Below are 19,910 nucleotides of genomic sequence, written 5' to 3' on the forward strand. Positions count from 1 at the left end.
AAAGACCTTCTCTTCCATGCACCAAACTATTTCTTAACTGAGGCGCTCCCAGGCATTGAGGACTTTGTGAGACTAAGAGAATTCAGTGCTCAGTAACTGATTCCTAAGAATTGTGTAGCTTTCAGCCACATCATTCGTTTCCCTTTGTAATAGCAGGTTACAATTGTTGATTGTTACTCCACAGGCATGTAAACTTAATTCCAATTACATCTGAAATACTCATTTCAGAAATTCACCAGAACAGTCTCTTTAATAACCATTCAAGTTTTCTTTGTGCACCGATTCTAAAAAGCATCCTACCAGGTTTGTTAAAAGCAAACCTCTTATTGCATTCTCTCCAGAGGTCTTAATGAAATAGCGATCAAAGAAACAGCCGGGACTTCAACATGGCTTTCCATGTGGAGGGGCTGGTGGCCATCGTTGTATTCTACCTGGCGATCCTGGCGGTTGGGATATGGGCTGCTTGGAAAACCAAGAACACCGGCAGCGAAGGAGATCGCAGCGAAGCTATCATAGTCGGTGGAAGAGACATTGGCTTGCTAGTTGGTGGATTTACAATGACCGGTATGTAAAAAACAGCTTTTCTTTTTTTTTTTCTAACCAGCATACAACTTGTCAGTTTTTCATCTGAATCAAGAAGTGTAATCTGCATGTTGAATAATGCAAAATGGAGAAAATATGTATTTTTTTTTCCAGTTGATGCTAACGCTGTTTAGTGAACAGCCAAATGTAACATCTATATAAAAACAACAAATATTTTAAAATCATACAAGAAGTATATAATATAATTCTTATTCATTGCTTTCATATTAATCTGTAGATCACATATATTTGGGACAGAAGTATAGAATTTGTATAGATTAATAAGAAATCCAGTTTTAAAATAATTGTTATTGTTGTTAAAGCCATCCAAATTGGTGAGTTATTTTTGTTTAATCTGAGTAAAACAAAGTTTATATGCAAAAAGATGGGGGGGGTTGATGATGATGTGCAAAATCAATTAAGAATAAGTTTCTAAAAGAAAATTGGCATAAATCCAGACTTCCAATTCCACTGATTTCAGCAGACTTACTTTGTGGATTCTTTTAGCTTCTTTGGCAGCAGTTTGGCAAAATAATACATTGCTGATAATAGTAGTACCAGTAAGCAAAGCCTGGGTGAAGGAAGAGTTCTTCACTGGTTTTGTAAGCAATCCTGTCTGACTCCCAGAGCCAGTCGAACCAGGTGTCTTACCTGGGTAAGATACTCACAGTATGGTCCAAAATCTCAAATCTTACAGCTAACATACAGTATTGGAACAAAAATGCATTATAAAAAGAGTGAATTGGCCCACCATTTTTATTTAAGTGATTTAATTTTTAAGCATGCTTCGTTTTTTATTTTTTCTAAATCCTATTCAGGCAAAGCCAATTGCCAAATTGGATTTATCAGGTTATATTTATGTTTTGCTGTTTTGCCCTCTTCTGGTTTCACAGTTATCTAATAAAGAAGAGACAGATAAAACTCCGGCCAAAATTCTGTGTTCTTTAACCAAGAGAAATTCCCATCACCTTGCAGGGGCATTTTGCTCATTCAAAGACTGAATAGTTAGATATTGAGTAAAGAATGTTTGTAGAAGTCAACAAAGTTTGAATACAGGCAGATGTTCTACTTTTCACACTTTGCTATAATTTACTGTATCACGTATCCATTGGCTACTGAAGCATCAGATATGATGAGATTCTGCTCATAGCAAGAGCTGGTTTGGTTGCTTTCTGCTGAATGAAATGTTTTCAAGAACACTGAAACCAGAATATTTTGCGGAGATATTGCTTGCCACAAAGCTGTAATCATTAGGTTGGGGGAGCGGAGACGAAACAAGACATTCCCCGCACAAGCGGTTATGACTAACGGCTTTGCCTGTGGAAGAGGACACAAATTCTGGTTTCCTTAATCTAATTTTACAGGAATATTTTTCATAACAGCTGAAGCAGAGATGAGACTTGAACTGGGGTTTCCTATATTGCAGGCAATTTCTCCAGCCACCACAATTCACACCCACGCGCACTCAACCCGTCTCATGTAAGCTCTAGAGACAGCGTAGTATATCATCTCTGCGGTAGAATATCAGACTGATTGATCCCAAAGCCTTCAGGCAGCTAAAACACTCATGGATTTTATACAGTCAGGGTTTACACGCTTCCTCACCTATGCCTTCCTTAAAGATGGTAATTAAAGCTTGAGGGGGCAAGTAAATTATGCTCTCGGTTTGAGGGAACCACGGCTGGCACACAAAGTTAGCTGTGGGCACAAGGCTACTGCGCCAGGGGTTAGGTTAGTCTGAGTTTTGTCTCGGTTGGGTGGTTGGGACATTCAGTTTGTAAAGCCAGAACAAAACAATTGTGAAGGTAAGCTGACCAAAATCGGCAATAATTTTTACTAAATGGTCACATTATTCAAGGCCATGTTTGCTTCTTTAAAAATGATAGATGCAGACTTTGCACCTCATAACCATGCCTCCGGAGATACATGACTATTCCAACATCATCTTTATATTTCACAGCTTTAACCGTCTAAACAGGAATTAAAAAGAAAAGCCTACCCTGTAAAAGGAAAACAAGCAATTTTTAAAGATCTCCAGAAAGGATATTGTTCTGTATGGACATGAGATACTTTGAGTTATAAGACCTAACTCCGTCTTTCTTACCCGAGACAAACATTACCATGTTCCATGGGTATTGGCTACGAAAATGGCAACAGTTTCTAGGGCTACTTGGTGGTGAAGATGACAGAACTCAGCCTATAAATTCAAAATAAAATCCAGAGCGTAAGCATTGTGACTGCATAGAGACGGATTCAAGATTTCTGAGTAATTATAGTTGGTTTTCTAAATGGCATTGAAAAGCCTTAAAGCAAATACACTACCTATGAATAATGGCTATGGACATATGTGGATGTATACGATGATCCTGAAGAAGCAGCTGTATCAACTAGCTACAGAAACGCCTAAAAAACAAAGCCCGTGTGTGTCTGCAATCAGAAAGAGTGAGAAGCTTGAGTTGTGGATGGATCACAACAGCTCATATTAAAATGAGCTAACATAGTACCACAGTAGACACGCCTTTAATCTGTGTATCATTTTTACATCATTATAGTTAAAATGTGGCATTAAATATTAGTGTCACTTAATTTGTGGGTGAAATTCTTAAGAAGTGGTATCTGTGACAAACGAGTCTATTCTGATTTCGTTTAAACTGATTTGAATTTAAACCTCAAAGAAAATATTTGACATGAGATAATCGAATGCTTACAAAGATGATCAAAAAGTTAATAATCTATTGATGCCATTTTTTCGTTTTAGTTGGATGGAGCTACATATCCTTCCACAAGAAAAAAAAAATTACAAAATTCTATTTTTTTGTAATCCTTAGGTCAGGATTTCATTTTACAGAACTTAATGAGTTGATTCAATAATTTGAGTGGTCAGACTTCATAAAGAAGTGCCAAAAAATCTGATTTTCTAATAGATATCAACATATATAAAGAAATCTGAGATTAATTTCTGTGTTCCTCGTACGAGCTAAGAGCAGAATTGTACTCCATATCCTCAGTATTTGTCTGATCATTTTTTATGATGCATGTTTTAAATGGATGTTGGTATTTGCTGCATTTTTTGGTCTTTCAGATGGCAGGCAGAGAGGATTAAAATAGATTATCACATGAGTGTTTCCATAGATTATTAGATTTTATATTCCTTTTGTCTGATTTAGAAAAAAAAAAAAATAATTTCACCAAAAAAGATATTAAACTAACTTTAAATTGTGGCTTAGTAAACTGAGGATCAGAAAACTAATATCTAAGGTTGAAATCAAATCCTATCATATCTCATTATTTCTTTTCTGATGTATTTACTGATGTCAATGTATGTGCTAGCTACCCGTTCATCCCCTCAAAAAAAGCCATATAGCACTTTCCTAGAGCTCTGGGGTCCTTTGCAGATGTTTCAGACCAGTCACGTGCACACAAAAGTTAACCAGCAGCTGTTTTTCAACCCCCAATCCCAAAATCAGGAAATCAAATTGAAGGTAAGTGCTAAATCCTTCATGCCACCTTTCCCAGCAATATCGGTCCATAGGGCATTGTTCCCCTTCAGCCAGGGCCCCCTCAGTGTCACACAGAAGTGAAGTGACCTGACCCCCTCCAGAAAAAAATAAGGGAGTTAGGCAAAGCATTGAAGTGCCCCTTGGAGAGCACCCGCCACCTCCGTAGCAACCCCAGGCAAATCGATGGTGGATGTTGAAGCCCCCTTGCACCACAGCTGCAGCAGTGCCGGACACCTGTCCCTGACTGTGGGATATTATTCCCCATCTAGAAGTGGGTATCATTCATGCAGAATTCATGCTCATGCTTTTTCCAGGGAAGGCGAAAAATGTAATTCCCTTTCTAAATATTTACTTTTTTTATTGTATACAGGTGCTTACAACCTGTTCCTCTATGCTGCTTGAGACACAATAGGCAACACACATCCCAGGTAGTCATGGACTCAACAGTCAACAGCTCAATGTCCGGCTGGAGATCAGTGACAACTGGTGTCCCTCAGGAGTCCATACTGGGACTACTATTATTTAGCATCTTTGTCAAGGACTTGAACAGTGAGATCAAGTGCTCTGCCAGCAGCTTTGCAGATTACACCAAGCTGAGCAGTGTGGTTGATACTCTAGAGGGAAGGGATGCCGTCCAGGGGGACCTTGACAGGCTGGAGAGGTGGGCCTGTGTGAACCTCATGAGGTTCAACAAGGCCAAGCGCAAGGTCTTGCACATGGGTCAGGGCAATCCCAAACATGGATACAGGCTGGGCAATGAGTGGATTGAGAGCAGCCCTGCAGAGAAGGACTTGGGAGTATTGATGGATGAAAAAGTGAATATGACCCAGCCACGTGCGCTGGCAGCCCGGAAAGCCGATTGCATCCTGGACTGCATCCCAAGCAGCGTGGCCAGCAGGTCAAGGGAGGGGATTCTGCCCCTCTGCTCCACTCTGCTGAGACCCCCCTTCAGTACTGCCTTCAGCTCTGCCCCGCCCCCCCAACGTAAGAAAGACATGGACCTGCTCAAATGGGTCCAGAGGAGGGCTACCAAGATGGTCAGGATGCTGGAGCATCTTTCCTATGAGGACAGGCTGAGAGAGTTGTGATTGTTCAGCCTGGGGAAGAGAAGGCTCTGAGAAGACCTTAGAGCAACCTTCCAGGACCCAAAGGGGACCTACAGGAAAGCTGGAGAGGGACTGTATCAGGGAGTGTAGTGATAGGATGAGGGGTAACGGTTTTAAACTGAAGGAGGGTAGATTTAGATTAGGTATTAGGAAGAAATTCTTTCCTGCAAGTGTGGTGAGGTGCTTGAACAGTTTACCCAGAGAAGCCATGGCTGCCCCATCCCTGGAAGTGCTCAAGACCAGGTTGGATGGGGCTTGGAGTAACCTGGTCTGGTGGAAGGTGTCCCTGCCCATGGCAGGGGGTTGGAACTGGATGATCTTTAAGGGCCCTTCCAACCAAACCATTCCATGATTCTATGGTTCTGTGATCCTAGAACTCTGGTAACCAAAGCAACACATTCCTGCCTACCTTAATTCACACTGTCATCCCAAATATCTGACAACTTTTTATGTAGATTCTGTATCCCTGCTCTTCCCATCAAGGATCAGTGTTCACTCATCTTCTCCATGTGGTCCCACATGGGCATCACTCACTTCTTGTCTTGTTTCTGTAGTGCACAACAGATCTTGATACCCAAAAGTTTACCAATAACAGGGCTCCTGGGGTCACTTCTTTTGTCACAGACTTTCTCTGCATGCACAGCCCTCATACAAGCCCGTTATAACATTTCCAACAACAGAATGGTTGATTCCTGTGCTTCAAATGCTGAAAGGGGGACAATTGTAATACTCTGGTTGCCAGAGATCTTTGATTCTAAGGCCATGGTGTAATTTAGCATTGAGTTTAAAAACGTGCCTTCTGGTAGTATTTGAGAGATGTCACGGCTAAGCAGAAAAGAGTGGCCATTTAGATTTTCATGACATTTCTTTAGGAACTTTAATTCAATTGTCTTCATTTGTGTTTATCTCCAATTGTTTTTCTTAAACACAAAATCAAATTTGCTTGTATGATGGTGGATACTGGGAAAATGCTGAAGAATGCTTAAGGAAAATAAATTTCTTCCAACTGTGAATTTTTACCCAGAAAGCCTGAACTACTTCTATATGAGAAAAGAAAGGCTTCTGAGGCACATCAAAATAGCGTTTCAAAAAATCTAGTACTTGTAATGATCTGCCTGCCCTTGTTCAAACTACAGACCCAGATTCATAAAACTTACTCGTTATACATTAGAGAAAATCAAGAATGTTATTCATGGAATCTGCAAACAGGAGGAGATAAACTTTATTATGTAATTTGTTGTGAGTTATTTTTGCAGATGTAATCACAATATATTTCTGTGTTGGAAATTTTCTTTCATACATACTGTAGGTCCCAAACTCTTAAATGTAGAAAATCGCCTTCAAGGCAGAGAATCATTTCATTAAGGGTGTGAGGCTGGGATATTAAAAATACTGCTTTTTAGAGAGATAAAATCAGAGATATTATAGATAGCACTATTCACTTCTGGAATATGTCTTCAGGAAGCACAAAGATAAATGAATCAAAGTTTAGAACTTAAATAGCAACACAAAACCACCACAGCCCTATATGGAAATACAGCATTTAGGGAAGGCAATGTTTACTAAATATGCTTCATGTAGCCACAATTTAAAATTTCGCAAAGTTTTAAGGGCAATTTGTTTCATGAAGGCCCTAGTAAATGATGTATTCATTAAACTCCTGTCTAATCTAAATGTTTTGAGTTTTCCCAGCTAGGATGACTTTATCACTGCATGCTTACAGTTTTTCAGATCCCTCCTTACATCACTCCTTCATTTGGACTAACATGAAGAAAATAGTAGTGGTTAATAAGTTGATGTGCTTCATTCATTGTAAACAAGTAGTGGGGGACTCAGCCCTCACATCTTCACTGACTATACAGTGGCTTAGACACCTTGATGATCCAGTCACAGTCCATCTGACTTCTTTTTTCGTATGCTTAGGTTGTAAGTCTTTTTTAATTAGGACTATCTTTTATAGAAGGATTCCATGTCTGGCACTTGTACCGTATATATAATAACAAATAGCAATATTATAAGTGATGATAATTTCATTCTATAGAGTGGGAGGTTTTCTTTCTTTGTGTACATTAAAGACTTTTCCACCTCTTCTTTTTCAGCCACATGGGTTGGAGGAGGTTACATCAACGGGACAGCAGAAGCCGTGTATGTCCCAGGCTACGGTCTAGCTTGGGCTCAGGCACCTATTGGGTATTCCCTTAGTCTGGTTTTAGGTAAGCAAAGAACTAAAGCTAACAATCTCTCATTCTAAACAGTTCTGATGACAAGTCCAGCGTTTGAAATGAAAAAACTAGGGTCTGATAAAAGGATACTGAGGTAAACAGGATCCCTTCTGCTGATAGGTTTGGCTATTAAAAGAAAAACAGAAAATCACTATAAATAGTTTGATAACTTAAGGGTTCTGAATGTCTTGGCAAGACCTATTTGATTATTACCATAGTGATCTATGGAGGTCACAATAAAAAAGATTTTGTTGTGGTATTTTTTTTAATTGTATATACTGATTTTTATATAATGGGGTTTTCTATAAGTGCCTGTAACATGTGGAACATGATAGTATCATGGCACCTATAAATCTTTGAATTCAAGAGTGGCAAATATCCTTTCAGTTTAGGGAAGTGTTTATACCTTACAGATCGTCAGCAAGCGTCTAAGTAACTTGTCTAGTTTAGTGCAGGAAGTCTGTAGTAGAACCAGTCTATTTCCTTAAAATTGGTCCAAGCATCCTCTTAAACGCAGTACAAAACTCCAAATCACTTGTCAAAATGCAAATACACAATCCTGCTATATGCAGGACCAGAGTGTAAAATACAGACAAGGTTATAACTTTAATGCTGTGGCCTCTAATTCCTGAAATGTGGTCTCAGAAATAATAGCAATAAAAAGTTTCTCACTGTGTCTCAACCACATGGAGCAGCTTACAAAGAAAGTATTGCCTTGTGAGCCATGATGAATACACCACAAAATTGTTGACTACATCATGTCCCTAAGGCAATTGCTGATGCAACTGTTTAAAGAGAAAGTTGTTACAAAAAAGATTCCGTGTTTTTCATCTTTCATTAATATGACCGGTGTATTAGCCTTTCTAATAACACCTGACACCTCAGCCTGTTTTGAGTCTTTTCTCATTGTCCTCCCACCTAGTCTGTCCCTTTGTTTCCTTTGGTTGCTTATCCAGGTCTTCTCGCCCCTTTTATTTCTTCCTATACAACTTGGTTTCCCTCCTGAGTCTTTTTTCCCCATTGGAAACAGCTTTTTTATGGCCTGTCCTGGTTGTCCTCTCCTCCCAGGTAGAAACGTTCCCCATCGTAGATGTTCCTCTCTGGTGCGTGCGGGCCAGCTCCAACTTGAGTAGTAGTTCCCATCCCTGAGAGCAGCTCTCTTTCCTGTAAGGAAAACAATAACAGTAGATGTCTGCTGGGAGATCAGTTGATGTCATTATGGGGTCATGATCTATCGATGTCATTAAGCGGTCGTTAGGTTCGTAGTCGCAAGCATCTTCCTGAATCTTAGCCTCTGTAGAATTGACACAAATTAATATTAGCCCAGAAGGGGTTGAGGTGCCTCTCCCTTCATTTCCAGCTGTTTTCAGATGTCCAGACTCTTCTTTCCTGGAAATTATAATGGCCACTGCAGAGAAAAAAAGTCTGTATCCTGTGACCACATCTCTCTGCAGAGCACAGAGGAAAGCATTCCTGTAGGCGTGATCTGTACTTGCAGGTTTGAGGGGAGGAGTTGTTTTTCCTTTAAAAAAAAAATAAATTGTGAATACAAGGCTAGGAGAAATATTACTGCTTCAGATCAGAAGGATTGAAGGATTTAAGATTGATGTAATCTCCCTGTAAGTTCAATGTTGTGCTGCACACCACTCTTCCTAGTTTTTCAAACTATTTAGTTTTAAAGGTTAGAAAATCTCCTATTTCCTTTGACAGATGCTTGAACGTTCTAATAGATTATAATACCAGTGACTGTTTTTTCCTTCTTTTATTTGTACTTTGTAATGATGACATAACAAGGAGAATAGGAATAGAATCCATGACCATTCCAAGAATAGTAAAAAAATGCTGGAGGGTTTTTGCATCTGAACAACCTGCCTAGAGAGAAAGTTAACATTAGCAGTATAAATAAATTGTGATTGGTAAGCCAGTACCTTCTGTTCAGGGAACTTAATGAAATGAAGAAATATGAGTGATAAAAGGTAATACATAGAAATGTGAAAAATCTTCTGTACAATATAATGAATACATTACATTTCTTGTGATGAAGAACCTAGTTAAGGGTCGTCAAATAATGTACAGTAGATTTTATGGGGAATTGGCTGGTTTTCCAGGGCTTTTTTTATTGTACCTTACACATTGCATTTTAGTAGTTTTACTGTGGAAGAAGTCTACTTAGTTACACTCATGTGCAGGTCTCAACTACACAGGTTCCACACAAGGGCTCTTTCAGCTTTCCTGAGATATGTCCATTTTTTCCCCAGTCAGAGAGGATTTGGGGACTGTACATTAGAAAGGTGAGGCCTTTGCACATTTATGTACATATCCAGCCCATATGCCAGCCAGGCAGAGCGGAATTGTGATACATCAAAATTCCTGAACATGTATAAATGAAATAAGTGTATGACAAATGCTCCGGGAGCTTGACACCTGCAGAGCCCAGAAAGCATCTGACCTGCTCTGCAGGTGTTGTAAGGTTGATTTAAGCATACATAATAAATCTGAATTGTCCTGAAAGAATCAGATTTGCTGTATGTGGACTAAAGCGTGTGTGAACTCGTATTTCTGATCCAGGGATCCCAGACAGTTTTATTTTTAGAGTAGGACCATGTGAAAATCCATGCAGGATTCCACTCTAAGAGTGAACAGGATTAGGTAGAAAAGCCACTCCCTTAGGCTGATCCAAAATTAGACAAAACTCTGACAGCATCCAAAATGACAGATAAGTAAACTGAATCACACAAGATAAGACAGCCTATTTTTCATTATCAGACCATAGATATTCATGGTGTGGATGTGTTTGTGTAACTCTGTGGACAGATGTAAGGTAAGAGTTCATAGAGGATATTTTAACTGTACTTATTTCTTTAAAAAAAAAAAAAAGAATGGTAATACTGATATTTTTGTACCCTTAACTGGCAACCAACGTTTTCCTCCTTAATGGCAATACATTTCTGCGCTGCAGCTGATGTCTTATGCTACTTTTCTTTGTAGGTGGCCTTTTTTTTGCAAAACCCATGCGATCCAAAGGCTATGTGACAATGCTTGACCCTTTTCAGCAGCTTTATGGAAAAAGGATGGGAGGACTACTGTTTATTCCAGCTTTAATGGGAGAAATGTTTTGGGCTGCTGCCATCTTCTCTGCCTTAGGTAAGGATTAAACAATATAAATATTAATTTATCACAGGTGAAAAGGATTAAGAAAACCAGAAATGCATTAAAATTCTGGCTTCAAATGCTAACTATCCTAGCCAAATGATTCAGTGTGACTGTTCTCAGACCCGTGCTAACTAGTAATTAAACCCGGTAATGATACCCCATTAATTATTTTGGTAATGGAAAGACACGCAAGGTATCTATTAATTTTCAAGTATCTTTAGGTTGTCCCTTTTCAAAGAGCATGAAAAGATTTAGCAACAAATTAGCTTTAATTGTCAGGGTGACACGAGTGATTGTAGACGTCCCTTTTGTGTCAAGGCTGACGCAGGTTCTTTTTTACACCACTGAGATCACAGAAGCCAGTCAATATTTCCTTTAAAGACATGAAACACTACTGCCAATGCATCTAACCGAAGTAATTCTTTGCATATAGGAGACCTACATATACAGAACTTTCCATAGCACAAATACTAAAAGTAAACCAGATGCTGATCAAGAAATTGAAGTATTATTCAATTCTGAATGGCTTTCTACTTTACAAAATGAAGAAAATACTTAGGATTCAAGAAAGTATTCAGAGAGTTAGTGGAACTATGACCCAATAGAAAATCACCCGGCTACTCATCCAGTCCTGAAAAAAAAAATCAGTTTCCAGGGTTTTTAATTATATTTCAGGCCTGAACTTAGCAATCCCTTGAAGAACTGAGAAAGCCCTTGAGTTGAGGCACCAGTAGTTGACTTTTACCAGCTAATCATACTCATAGGGCACATGCATGTGGTAATGCTTTCTGGCACAAGCTATTTTAAATGGAAAATAAACTTTGAAGGTACTCTCCAGCTGTGCTCTGATGAACTGCAGAGCAACGGGGAGCTTGTTTACCACAATTTCATCACAAAACCCTTAAAGGACTAAGAACACACTACATGCTGAGGTGATAGGAGTTGAATAACTTGAAGAACACTCTGAGTATTTGGAATATACTTTCTTTTTGATTGAGGACAAGCTAATCGGTGGTATTTCAAAGCAAGTGGTGTGAATACCTTTCCAGTAGGTTTATGTTACCAGCTGACAGTTGAAGACTGCCAATGGTTATAAAGGTCATTGAAGGTTTTGATTTAACTATTCTGTAAATAATCTAGTTATGCTATACCTTCTGATTTGCACACCTGTCCTCACTGATGAATATTTAATCCCAGTACTCTTCACTACTCGATCTTCTTCATGACTCCTTGCTCAGCAAGATTGTGGAAGGGAAAGACAGGGCTTCCAGCTTGTGAAAGAGGTCTGAGCTTGTAGTCCTTAAGCATGTGAACTTTGAAGGGTCACTGTACAGCAAAAAAATGCCTGGCAGCTCCCAGCAGCTCTTACATATCACACATCATGTTGTGTTCTACTGCCAGAACTCTTCTACCTATGTGGTCAAGAATATCCATCTACAATACCCTCAGAGACTAAAAGTTGTTTCAAGCTATTTAATTTGAATCATCCTACTTCGAAGGAGAGGATTTTTTTAAACGTGGTTTTAAAATGCTTCAATCACTTGAAATAGCTGATACATCTAAGGGAAATGTATAACTGTCCTGATAGCTGCTGGAAGGGCAGTGCAGGAGGGCACAAGCAATTCAGGAGGTTTCTTGGGTGCGCTGACAACAACTTCCCGACACAAATGATCAGGGAGCTGATGAAAGGAGGTGCTGTGTTGAACCTGTTACTTACAAACAAGGAAGAACTAGTTAGGGATGTGAAGGTCAGAGGCGGACTTGGCTGCAGTGTTAACGAGATGGTGGAGTTCAGGGTCCTGAGAGGGGGGAACAAGGCAAAAATCAGAACTGCAACAATGGACTTCAGGAGAGTAGGACTTGGCCTCTCCAGGGATCTGTTTGGAGGAATCCCATGGGAGACAGCCCTGGAGAGAAGAGGAGTTCAGGAGAGCTGGTTGATATTCAGGGATCACCTCCTCCAAGCTCAAGAGCAGTTCATCCTGACAACCAGGAAAACAAACAAAGCTCACAGGAGACCTGCATGGATGACAAAGGAGCTCCTGGCTAGATTCAGACATAAAAAGGAAGCATCCAAGAGGTGGAAGCAGGGACAGGTGACCTGGAAGGAATACAGGGGCACTATCTGGGCATGCCGAGATGGGTTTAGAAAAGCCAAAGTCCATCTGGATCTTAATCCAGCCGTGTAGGGCAGCAAAAAGCCTTCAACAAGTACATAACTTAGGGAAAACATGGGCTACTGTTAAATGGGACAGGGGACTTGGTGGCAAAGGATGTGGATAAGGCTGAGGTACTCAGTGCTTTCTCTGCTTCATTCCTTGTTGGCAAGATCAGCCTTCAGGGATCCCAGGATCCTGAGAACCCTAGGAAAGTCCAGGGCAAGGAAGGCTTGTTGGAGAAGGATCAGATTAGGAAACATTTAAATAGACTGGATAGACACAATTTCATGGGACCTAATGAGATGCATCCCATGAGCGCTGACTGATAGTATCGCAAGGACACTCTCAGTAATCTTCTGAAGACTGTGCTAATCAGGGATGTTCCTCAAGACTGGCAGAAAACAAATGTCACTCCCATCTTCAACGAAGGCACAGACAAACAGATGAAGTACAGACTAGATAAGTGGACGGTGAGGAGGATTGAAAACTGCCTGAACTTCTGGGCTCTGAGGTCTGTGACCAGCAGCATGGATGCCACCAGGTAGCCAGTCACCTGTTGTGCACCCCAGAGGTCAATACTGAGTCCTGTATCATGTAACATCTTCATTAATGACCTGGCTGATGGGACCAAGTGCACCTTCAGCTAGTTTGCAGAAAATAAAAACTGTGAGGAGTTGCTGATAGACGAGATGATTGTACTGCCATTCAGAAGGACCTCAACAAACAGCAGAAATGGGACAACAGGAACCTTATGAAGTTCAACAAAGGGAAATGCTAAGTCCTGCACCTCAGGAGGTAGAACCTGATGTCCCAGTACAGGCTGGAGGCTGACCAGCTGGAAAGCAGGTTTGCAGAAACGGACCTGGAAGTCTTACAATTCAATGAAGTTGACCATGATCCAGCAAAGTGCCCTTGTGGCAAAGAAAGCCAATGACATGCTGGGCTGCATTAGAAGGACCATTGCCAGCAAGTATCCCTGGTCAGCTCAACATTGTGGTTTGTTTCCAACAAATGAAACCTGCTTGATGGCGCTTGGCAAAGTTATTGGTTTATAGGTTGACAATGGAGGATGGCTTCTCCAGTTTGCAAAGAAATCCACCTTTGTCCCATGTAAACAATTCAAGGGCACTTTAGAAGGGCCAGTGGACAATCGTCCCTATAGCTGATGCCTCCTCTACCGTTCTTTCCTTGGTCGAAATGGGCTAGCTCCAAGCAGAAGTGAGACACAAAAGGGTGTGATACGTTGCAGCAGAGCTCCCCTAGGGACAGCTTTTACTGCAAGGTTACGCTCATTCCCATGCTGCTGCAGCTCCCCTAGGGAAACTTCAGCTGTCTGTGCATGGCTGCTTTTCTCCAGGCAGACCAAGAGAGTGTAGTCCTTACAGAGCTTGAGCAATGCAAGGAAAGGCTGTTGGGACCATTCTCTCCTCCATTTTGTAAGAACCTGCAAAATGACAGATGCTAAACTTAGACCAACAGGAGCCTTCCTTTTCCTACTCCCTTCAGAGATGCAGAAGGGGTGTGCAGAAGATAGAGGGGGAATATCTTCATCCCCTTGCTAAGTGTCAGACCAGCACCTGTATATGCAACTTAATAAAGGTGAGCCTACTCAGCAGACGTACTGTGACATACACTAATACACGGTGCTTTGTTTTTTCCCATAGGTGCCACTATAAGTGTGATCATTGACATTAATGTCAATATTTCAGTCATTATTTCTGCCCTGATTGCAACTATGTACACGCTTGTGGGTGGGCTTTATTCTGTGGCCTACACTGATGTAGTTCAGCTCTTCTGCATCTTTCTGGGACTGGTAAGTTTGGCTTGTTTTTCTCTTCTTTGTTGAGGATTTTGCCCTGAGCCTTGTGATGATTGCTGAAACCTATTGCCTGCCTTCAGTTTTGGAACTGTGTCTTCACTGAAAGCACGGAGAAGGAATATCTCCACTCACAGAGCTCTGAATTTAAAATTCTGCATTTACATCAACATACAGCCCCTGCTTTGGCCATAATGCTGACCAAGACACCTGATTCTTTGGCTTTTTTTCCAACCAGTCTGAGAGTGCAAACACTCTTGCAATTTTCCAATGTCTGACTCAGAATAGGACTGGAGCTGACTCCTTCCCTATCCGTCCATAGGACCGAGGCACAGGCACAGGATGGAGGTATCAGACGTAGGAAGCAGTCGATAAAGCAGTCCAGAAACGCTGGTATTGGACCTGCAGAGCTGATACTCCCCTGCTTCTCTTTCCTGTAGCCATCACCTACTCACACAGCTTAGTTAACCTCCTGCTTTAAATCTCCTTCTTGGTTTTTCCCTCATTTCCCTCCACCATCCTTGGAGACCATAGTATAGGAAGTCTCACCAGATGACCTTGGAATATGCTGGTATGAGTATCCTCTCATCAGCTATCAATGATAGGCCAGTGGGTAGCCTTTTCTTTTATTTACTGCTGTTCTTTAAGCCCTACTCTGAAAAACATCAATGCAACAGGGCTCAGATCACAGGGGGGCAATCAAAGAAGCTGCTGCCTTTGTTTGCCAGTGGCAGTAATAGATGGTTAAAGGCGTGCAGAGATCTGAGACAGACTGAAATAAATGGGGTGGTTCAAGGTGAAGGAACAGAATGGCACCTTGGGGACCCAGAGCTGTTTCTCTGCTTTCACCGCCGTTCTTGTGCAGCTCTAGGGAAATTGCTTCAGCCAGAGCTCACACAGGTGGTCAATAACCAACCCCCTGTGCCTCCTCACTCTGCGGCATCCTACCATGAGGTCCAATGGTCTTATTTGCAGAAGTGCTAAGCATTCTCTCTTGTAACTGACTTCATGGGAACGATGCTAAATACCCTGAAAAAGCAAATCCAAGTTCCAGCTAGACACCTCAAATGAGAAGTTATTCCAAATCTTCTTCTCTCATACCTTTGTTCTTCACCTGCACCATGGAGAAAATACTGTCTTCTTCCCTAACATGCATATTTGTGAACCATTCAGTTTCTACAGATGGTGTGCATTACGTAAATTCCCAAAATTGTAGATAAATCAAAATACAGAAATGCTTTTCCAATGAGAACAACTCATGCACTGCTAAAGACCCTGATGCCGTGGAATAACAACATGTTATCCTGTATTAAAGGCTGCAGGAAGCTGACAGGGAGGGGAAAGCAAATGAATGCTGTATAGCAGTCTTCTAAATTGTTGGATTTGTAGCTTTAATAGTGTTCTTTTAGTTCAGGTTGGGCTCGTTATGTAATTTCCTATTTAAAATAAACAGCAATAATGTCATGGAGAAGGAACCATATTCATAACCTCGAGAGTCATTAGTGGGGCTGGAAGGCTCAGACAACATCTAAATGGTCGTGCTGTAGGGGAGGCAGTTTTAGATGAGATGGGACACTTTCACAGCAGTTGTCACAGCAGAAGATGTCACAGACACAGGTATCCCAGCTTCCCCTCCAGGCTCTGGAGCAGTTTGCATTCCCACGGGCACAGAGCTTTACTGCTCATTCCTCTAATAACTGTTCTTCTCCTGTTCCTTACAGGTGCTTGTTCTAAAAACTTCTGTTCTCTACCCTGGCTCCTCATTTCAGCCACAGTTTCTTCCTTAGGCTTCCATAACCCCTATTTCAGCCACTCCACATACTTCCCTGATTTTCTCCTTACAGTCCTACGTAATCTCTCTCTCTTAAAATCTTTCCCTCCTCTCTCTCCTATACCCACATCTGCAATTCTCAGCTCTTTGTCTTTGTCTTGCCCGGTGAGTCTTTTGCTGATCCTGCAGTGTATCCCCACTATTTACTGACTCTTCATCTCAGCTGTATTATTAATTCCCCATTCTAAACTCTTTGCCACCACGTAGAAGTCCTTTGTCTCTTGTTTCCAAACCGATGAGGTCCAGGTCCTTCTAGCTACCTGCTATTTCTACTCCTGAGCTTCAAGTCCCAACATAAAGTCCCAGTTTCTGCTTCACTTCCATGAGCCTTGGTTTTATTGACCCTTCATTCAAAACAGTGAATTTTCTACTCCTGCTAGAAAGGGCTCAATGAAGAAATAGGATCTCTGTCTATATTAAGCAAGTTAAACAGTGCCAAGGTGAAAACGCAGGATCAGCTGTAGTGCTTAATTGTTAATACAGTCCTGGCACTGTTTTGGCACACGCCAACTAGAATTTTCCCAGATAATTCCCAGGAACAGCTGAGAGCTGTCCTTTTCAGCAGGGAAAAGAGTCTAGATATATGGATGCAAACCATGACATGTCAGTAAACTGCAAGGCCAGAGAAAGTGTCTTGACTTGTTTTATTTACTAGTATGGAGGAAGTTCTTGAGACCACAAAGAGCTAGGTTACTGTCAGGAACTTGAATGGATTGCAAAATCTTGTAATCCATTTGCAATGCGGTCCCTGTTAAATCCTGGGCTGTGGCATGCAGGCTGCAGATGGACCTTTAGCAATTTACCCTACTGAAAATCGCAGCTGAGTATGGGCAAACTATAGCTCTTCAGAAGCTCATCGCTTGGACATGTTTGTGATTTGACATTCACAAACAAGAATAAAAAAATCCATTTGACATCCTTGTTCCCCATTAATTTCTCAACAGGAAGAGTATTAACATCCATTAATTTTGACAATATGTTTGTTTTCCCTCAAAATAGCTTGGCTACAGTTGAAACATTTTGGTGATCTTTCCCAGAAAAGGACAAGCAGACAGTGAGAAGGGAATCTTTCTGCCTAAGTGTTTAAATTGTCAAAGTTTAATATGTAACTGAGAACAGAATACTATGGTACATGACAGTCTCAATAATAGGCAGTGCAGCAAAACATAGCAATAATTCATATATTCTTGACATGTTATTCCAATAATTTTACAACAAAGTAGAGGAAGATGTTTGATTTTTTTTCCCTCTTACTCCTGCTATCCCATACACTTAAATGTGATCAGTTGGATTGTGGTAATCTGCATGTTTTGAATATCGCTGGAGCCTTAAGGATGCCGTACTTGCAATGGTGTATTCCATAAAGCACAAAGCCTGGTTTTCATCTTGTTAGGAGCTTCTGAGTTTGTCCTCATAGAGATTTAGTGAGTTACACCATTGCAAAATAAGTCAGCAAGTAAATACACAAAAAGTCTGTTGGTGAAGGAAATGAACCTTCTGGCCAAAACTGTCTCTGGGAAGGGTTTCTCAACTGATCTTTTGTCCTAGATCAAAAACAGAGAGACTGAAAATAGTCAAGAGACCAGAGTGAACTCACCCTCACGGTAGAAAAGTGCTGTAACACTGGGCTACTGAGTGTTCTGGAGCAAGAGAGGTGTGGATTCACCAACAGCACCCCTCTTTGTGTTGAATGAAAAACAAATTCCCAAGCCTTCAGGTGTGTTTGTGATGTCTCATGCCTGTATACTGGCAAATCCTGATGCTATTGCACACAAATTTATATGTAGGTGTTTCACTACAGTGTGGTCCAGGAAGGGGTGTAAAGAATATATGTGGAGTTTAGGGAAAATAAAATGAACATGTGTAAATGCATCTTTCCTATACACTGATGAATTCTTTGCTCGCACTCACCCTCTCCAGGACAGAGGTAAGCTATCCATCACCACGCTCTCCAGATTTCGGAGATGTTCCATCAGCACATAATTTGACTCTTCTGCAAGTCAGCTCAACAACTTGGCTTTTGATCCGCAGCATGCAAGAAGCAAAACAGATCAATGTTAATATTAAAATTTCACAGATTTAGAATGCCTTCTTGAGACCTGAACAAAGTGTTACTCTTTGGTTACAGTGGATCAGCGTACCCTTTGCTATGTCCCACCCTGCAGTGACAGACATTGGGCTTACGGCCGTGCACCAGGTGCACCAAGCACCTTGGCTTGGATCTGTCAACTCACTTGACGTTTACACATGGCTGGACAATTTCCTTTTACTGGTAAGTGATGGCTTGTATGAAGGAATGAAGCATTTAAGCATTCACACTGTGTTACTGTGACAGCTGAAAATAATAGAGGGTCTAGTTAAGAGTTTCCAGCGAACTGAAAACTTTTGCCCTCTTGACTTCTGCTCAATATTTCTGCACATTTGAATGATTTCAGTGAAATATCAGTGGAATATTGTAGCACAGCTGTCAAAGTCAGCATTGCCAGGAATGCAATTTAAATATCATCAGGCTGAAAGAGTTGACTTATGCTAAAATTAATTAAAAGTGTGCAGCTAATACTTAACCGATGTCATTGATGGCAGAGGAATTTATATATTGCAGAAGGCAATAAATATGTTATATAAATGATGAAATATACCCTAGCTATAGATGATGTAGAAAAAGCTTTGCAGAGATGGATGGATGGATGAATTCATATGTGCACACATGCCAGAATGAACTGAGAGCTTTTGTTATTTAATACCCATGTATTGCACATGGGATTGGTGGTTATTAAGTGCTTTCCGTTAGAAGATCTAGCAACACATTCTAACATTTTCCACTCTCAGTGTCCCTGAGCAACTCTACACTGTTTTATTATCATGATGTACTTTGGGATTCCTTTCTCTGTTTTTTTAAAACAATCTCAACCAAAAACCTTCAGAGTTTTCTGATAATTGGGCTATTAAATATATTGTTTTATCCAGCTTAAATTTTTCAGCAATTCTCAGAGCGCCAAAGTGTGACATTAGCTCGTGCGACTGTATTCTGTCTGGGAAGCCTGAAGGTTTTGTCTCTGCTGGTGACCAAAGATATTGCTAAATTATGACACATTTTCTTTTAATCTTGTTTGTTGCATTATAGCAAGGAATTTAGACATATTTGGAAAGCTTTGTTAAAGGAACATTATTAAGGTTGCAAAGGAAAACAGTCATAAATAGCAAATCAAAATCAGAGTTGTCTGTGAAACATTCATTTGGTCCCGGTGTGTGCATGAAACATCTATGAAACACCTGCATACACACTGCTTGGTCCAAACGCCTCCTGCCTCATTTAGTGCGTGGAACTGGGCTGCGCACTTTCAGTGAGCAATTTGCTTTGTTTTCTTTCCATGCTGTTTAGTAATAGGCACTTATTTACTTAGTGGAGACTGTTCAAATCCCGCTCTCAGGACAGAACTGTTAGCATTTGGTTTTTCAACCTTTGATAATACATTTTTGTGTAGTATTTTGCAAACATAATTTTAAGTCTAATCAGGATCTTCAATGTTATATATATATA

General features: G+C 40.7%; 1 protein-coding gene across 1 annotated transcript; it reads left to right on the top strand.

Moving 5' to 3' along the window:
* Positions 1 to 386: 386 nt before the first annotated feature.
* Positions 387 to 18,641, top strand: LOC104162520 (high affinity choline transporter 1-like; the record flags this gene model as incomplete). The annotated part of the gene is made up of 5 exons (XM_009701266.1): positions 387 to 564; positions 7,288 to 7,401; positions 10,399 to 10,554; positions 14,387 to 14,535; positions 18,498 to 18,641. Coding segments are annotated over exons 1-5 (741 nt in total), but the record flags the coding sequence as incomplete, so codon positions are not given.
* Positions 18,642 to 19,910: the final 1,269 nt, after the last annotated feature.

Source organism: Cariama cristata, unplaced genomic scaffold (genome assembly GCF_000690535.1).
Source record: "Cariama cristata isolate BGI_N322 unplaced genomic scaffold, ASM69053v1 scaffold19545, whole genome shotgun sequence".
Classification (NCBI taxonomy): Eukaryota; Metazoa; Chordata; class Aves; order Cariamiformes; family Cariamidae; genus Cariama; species Cariama cristata.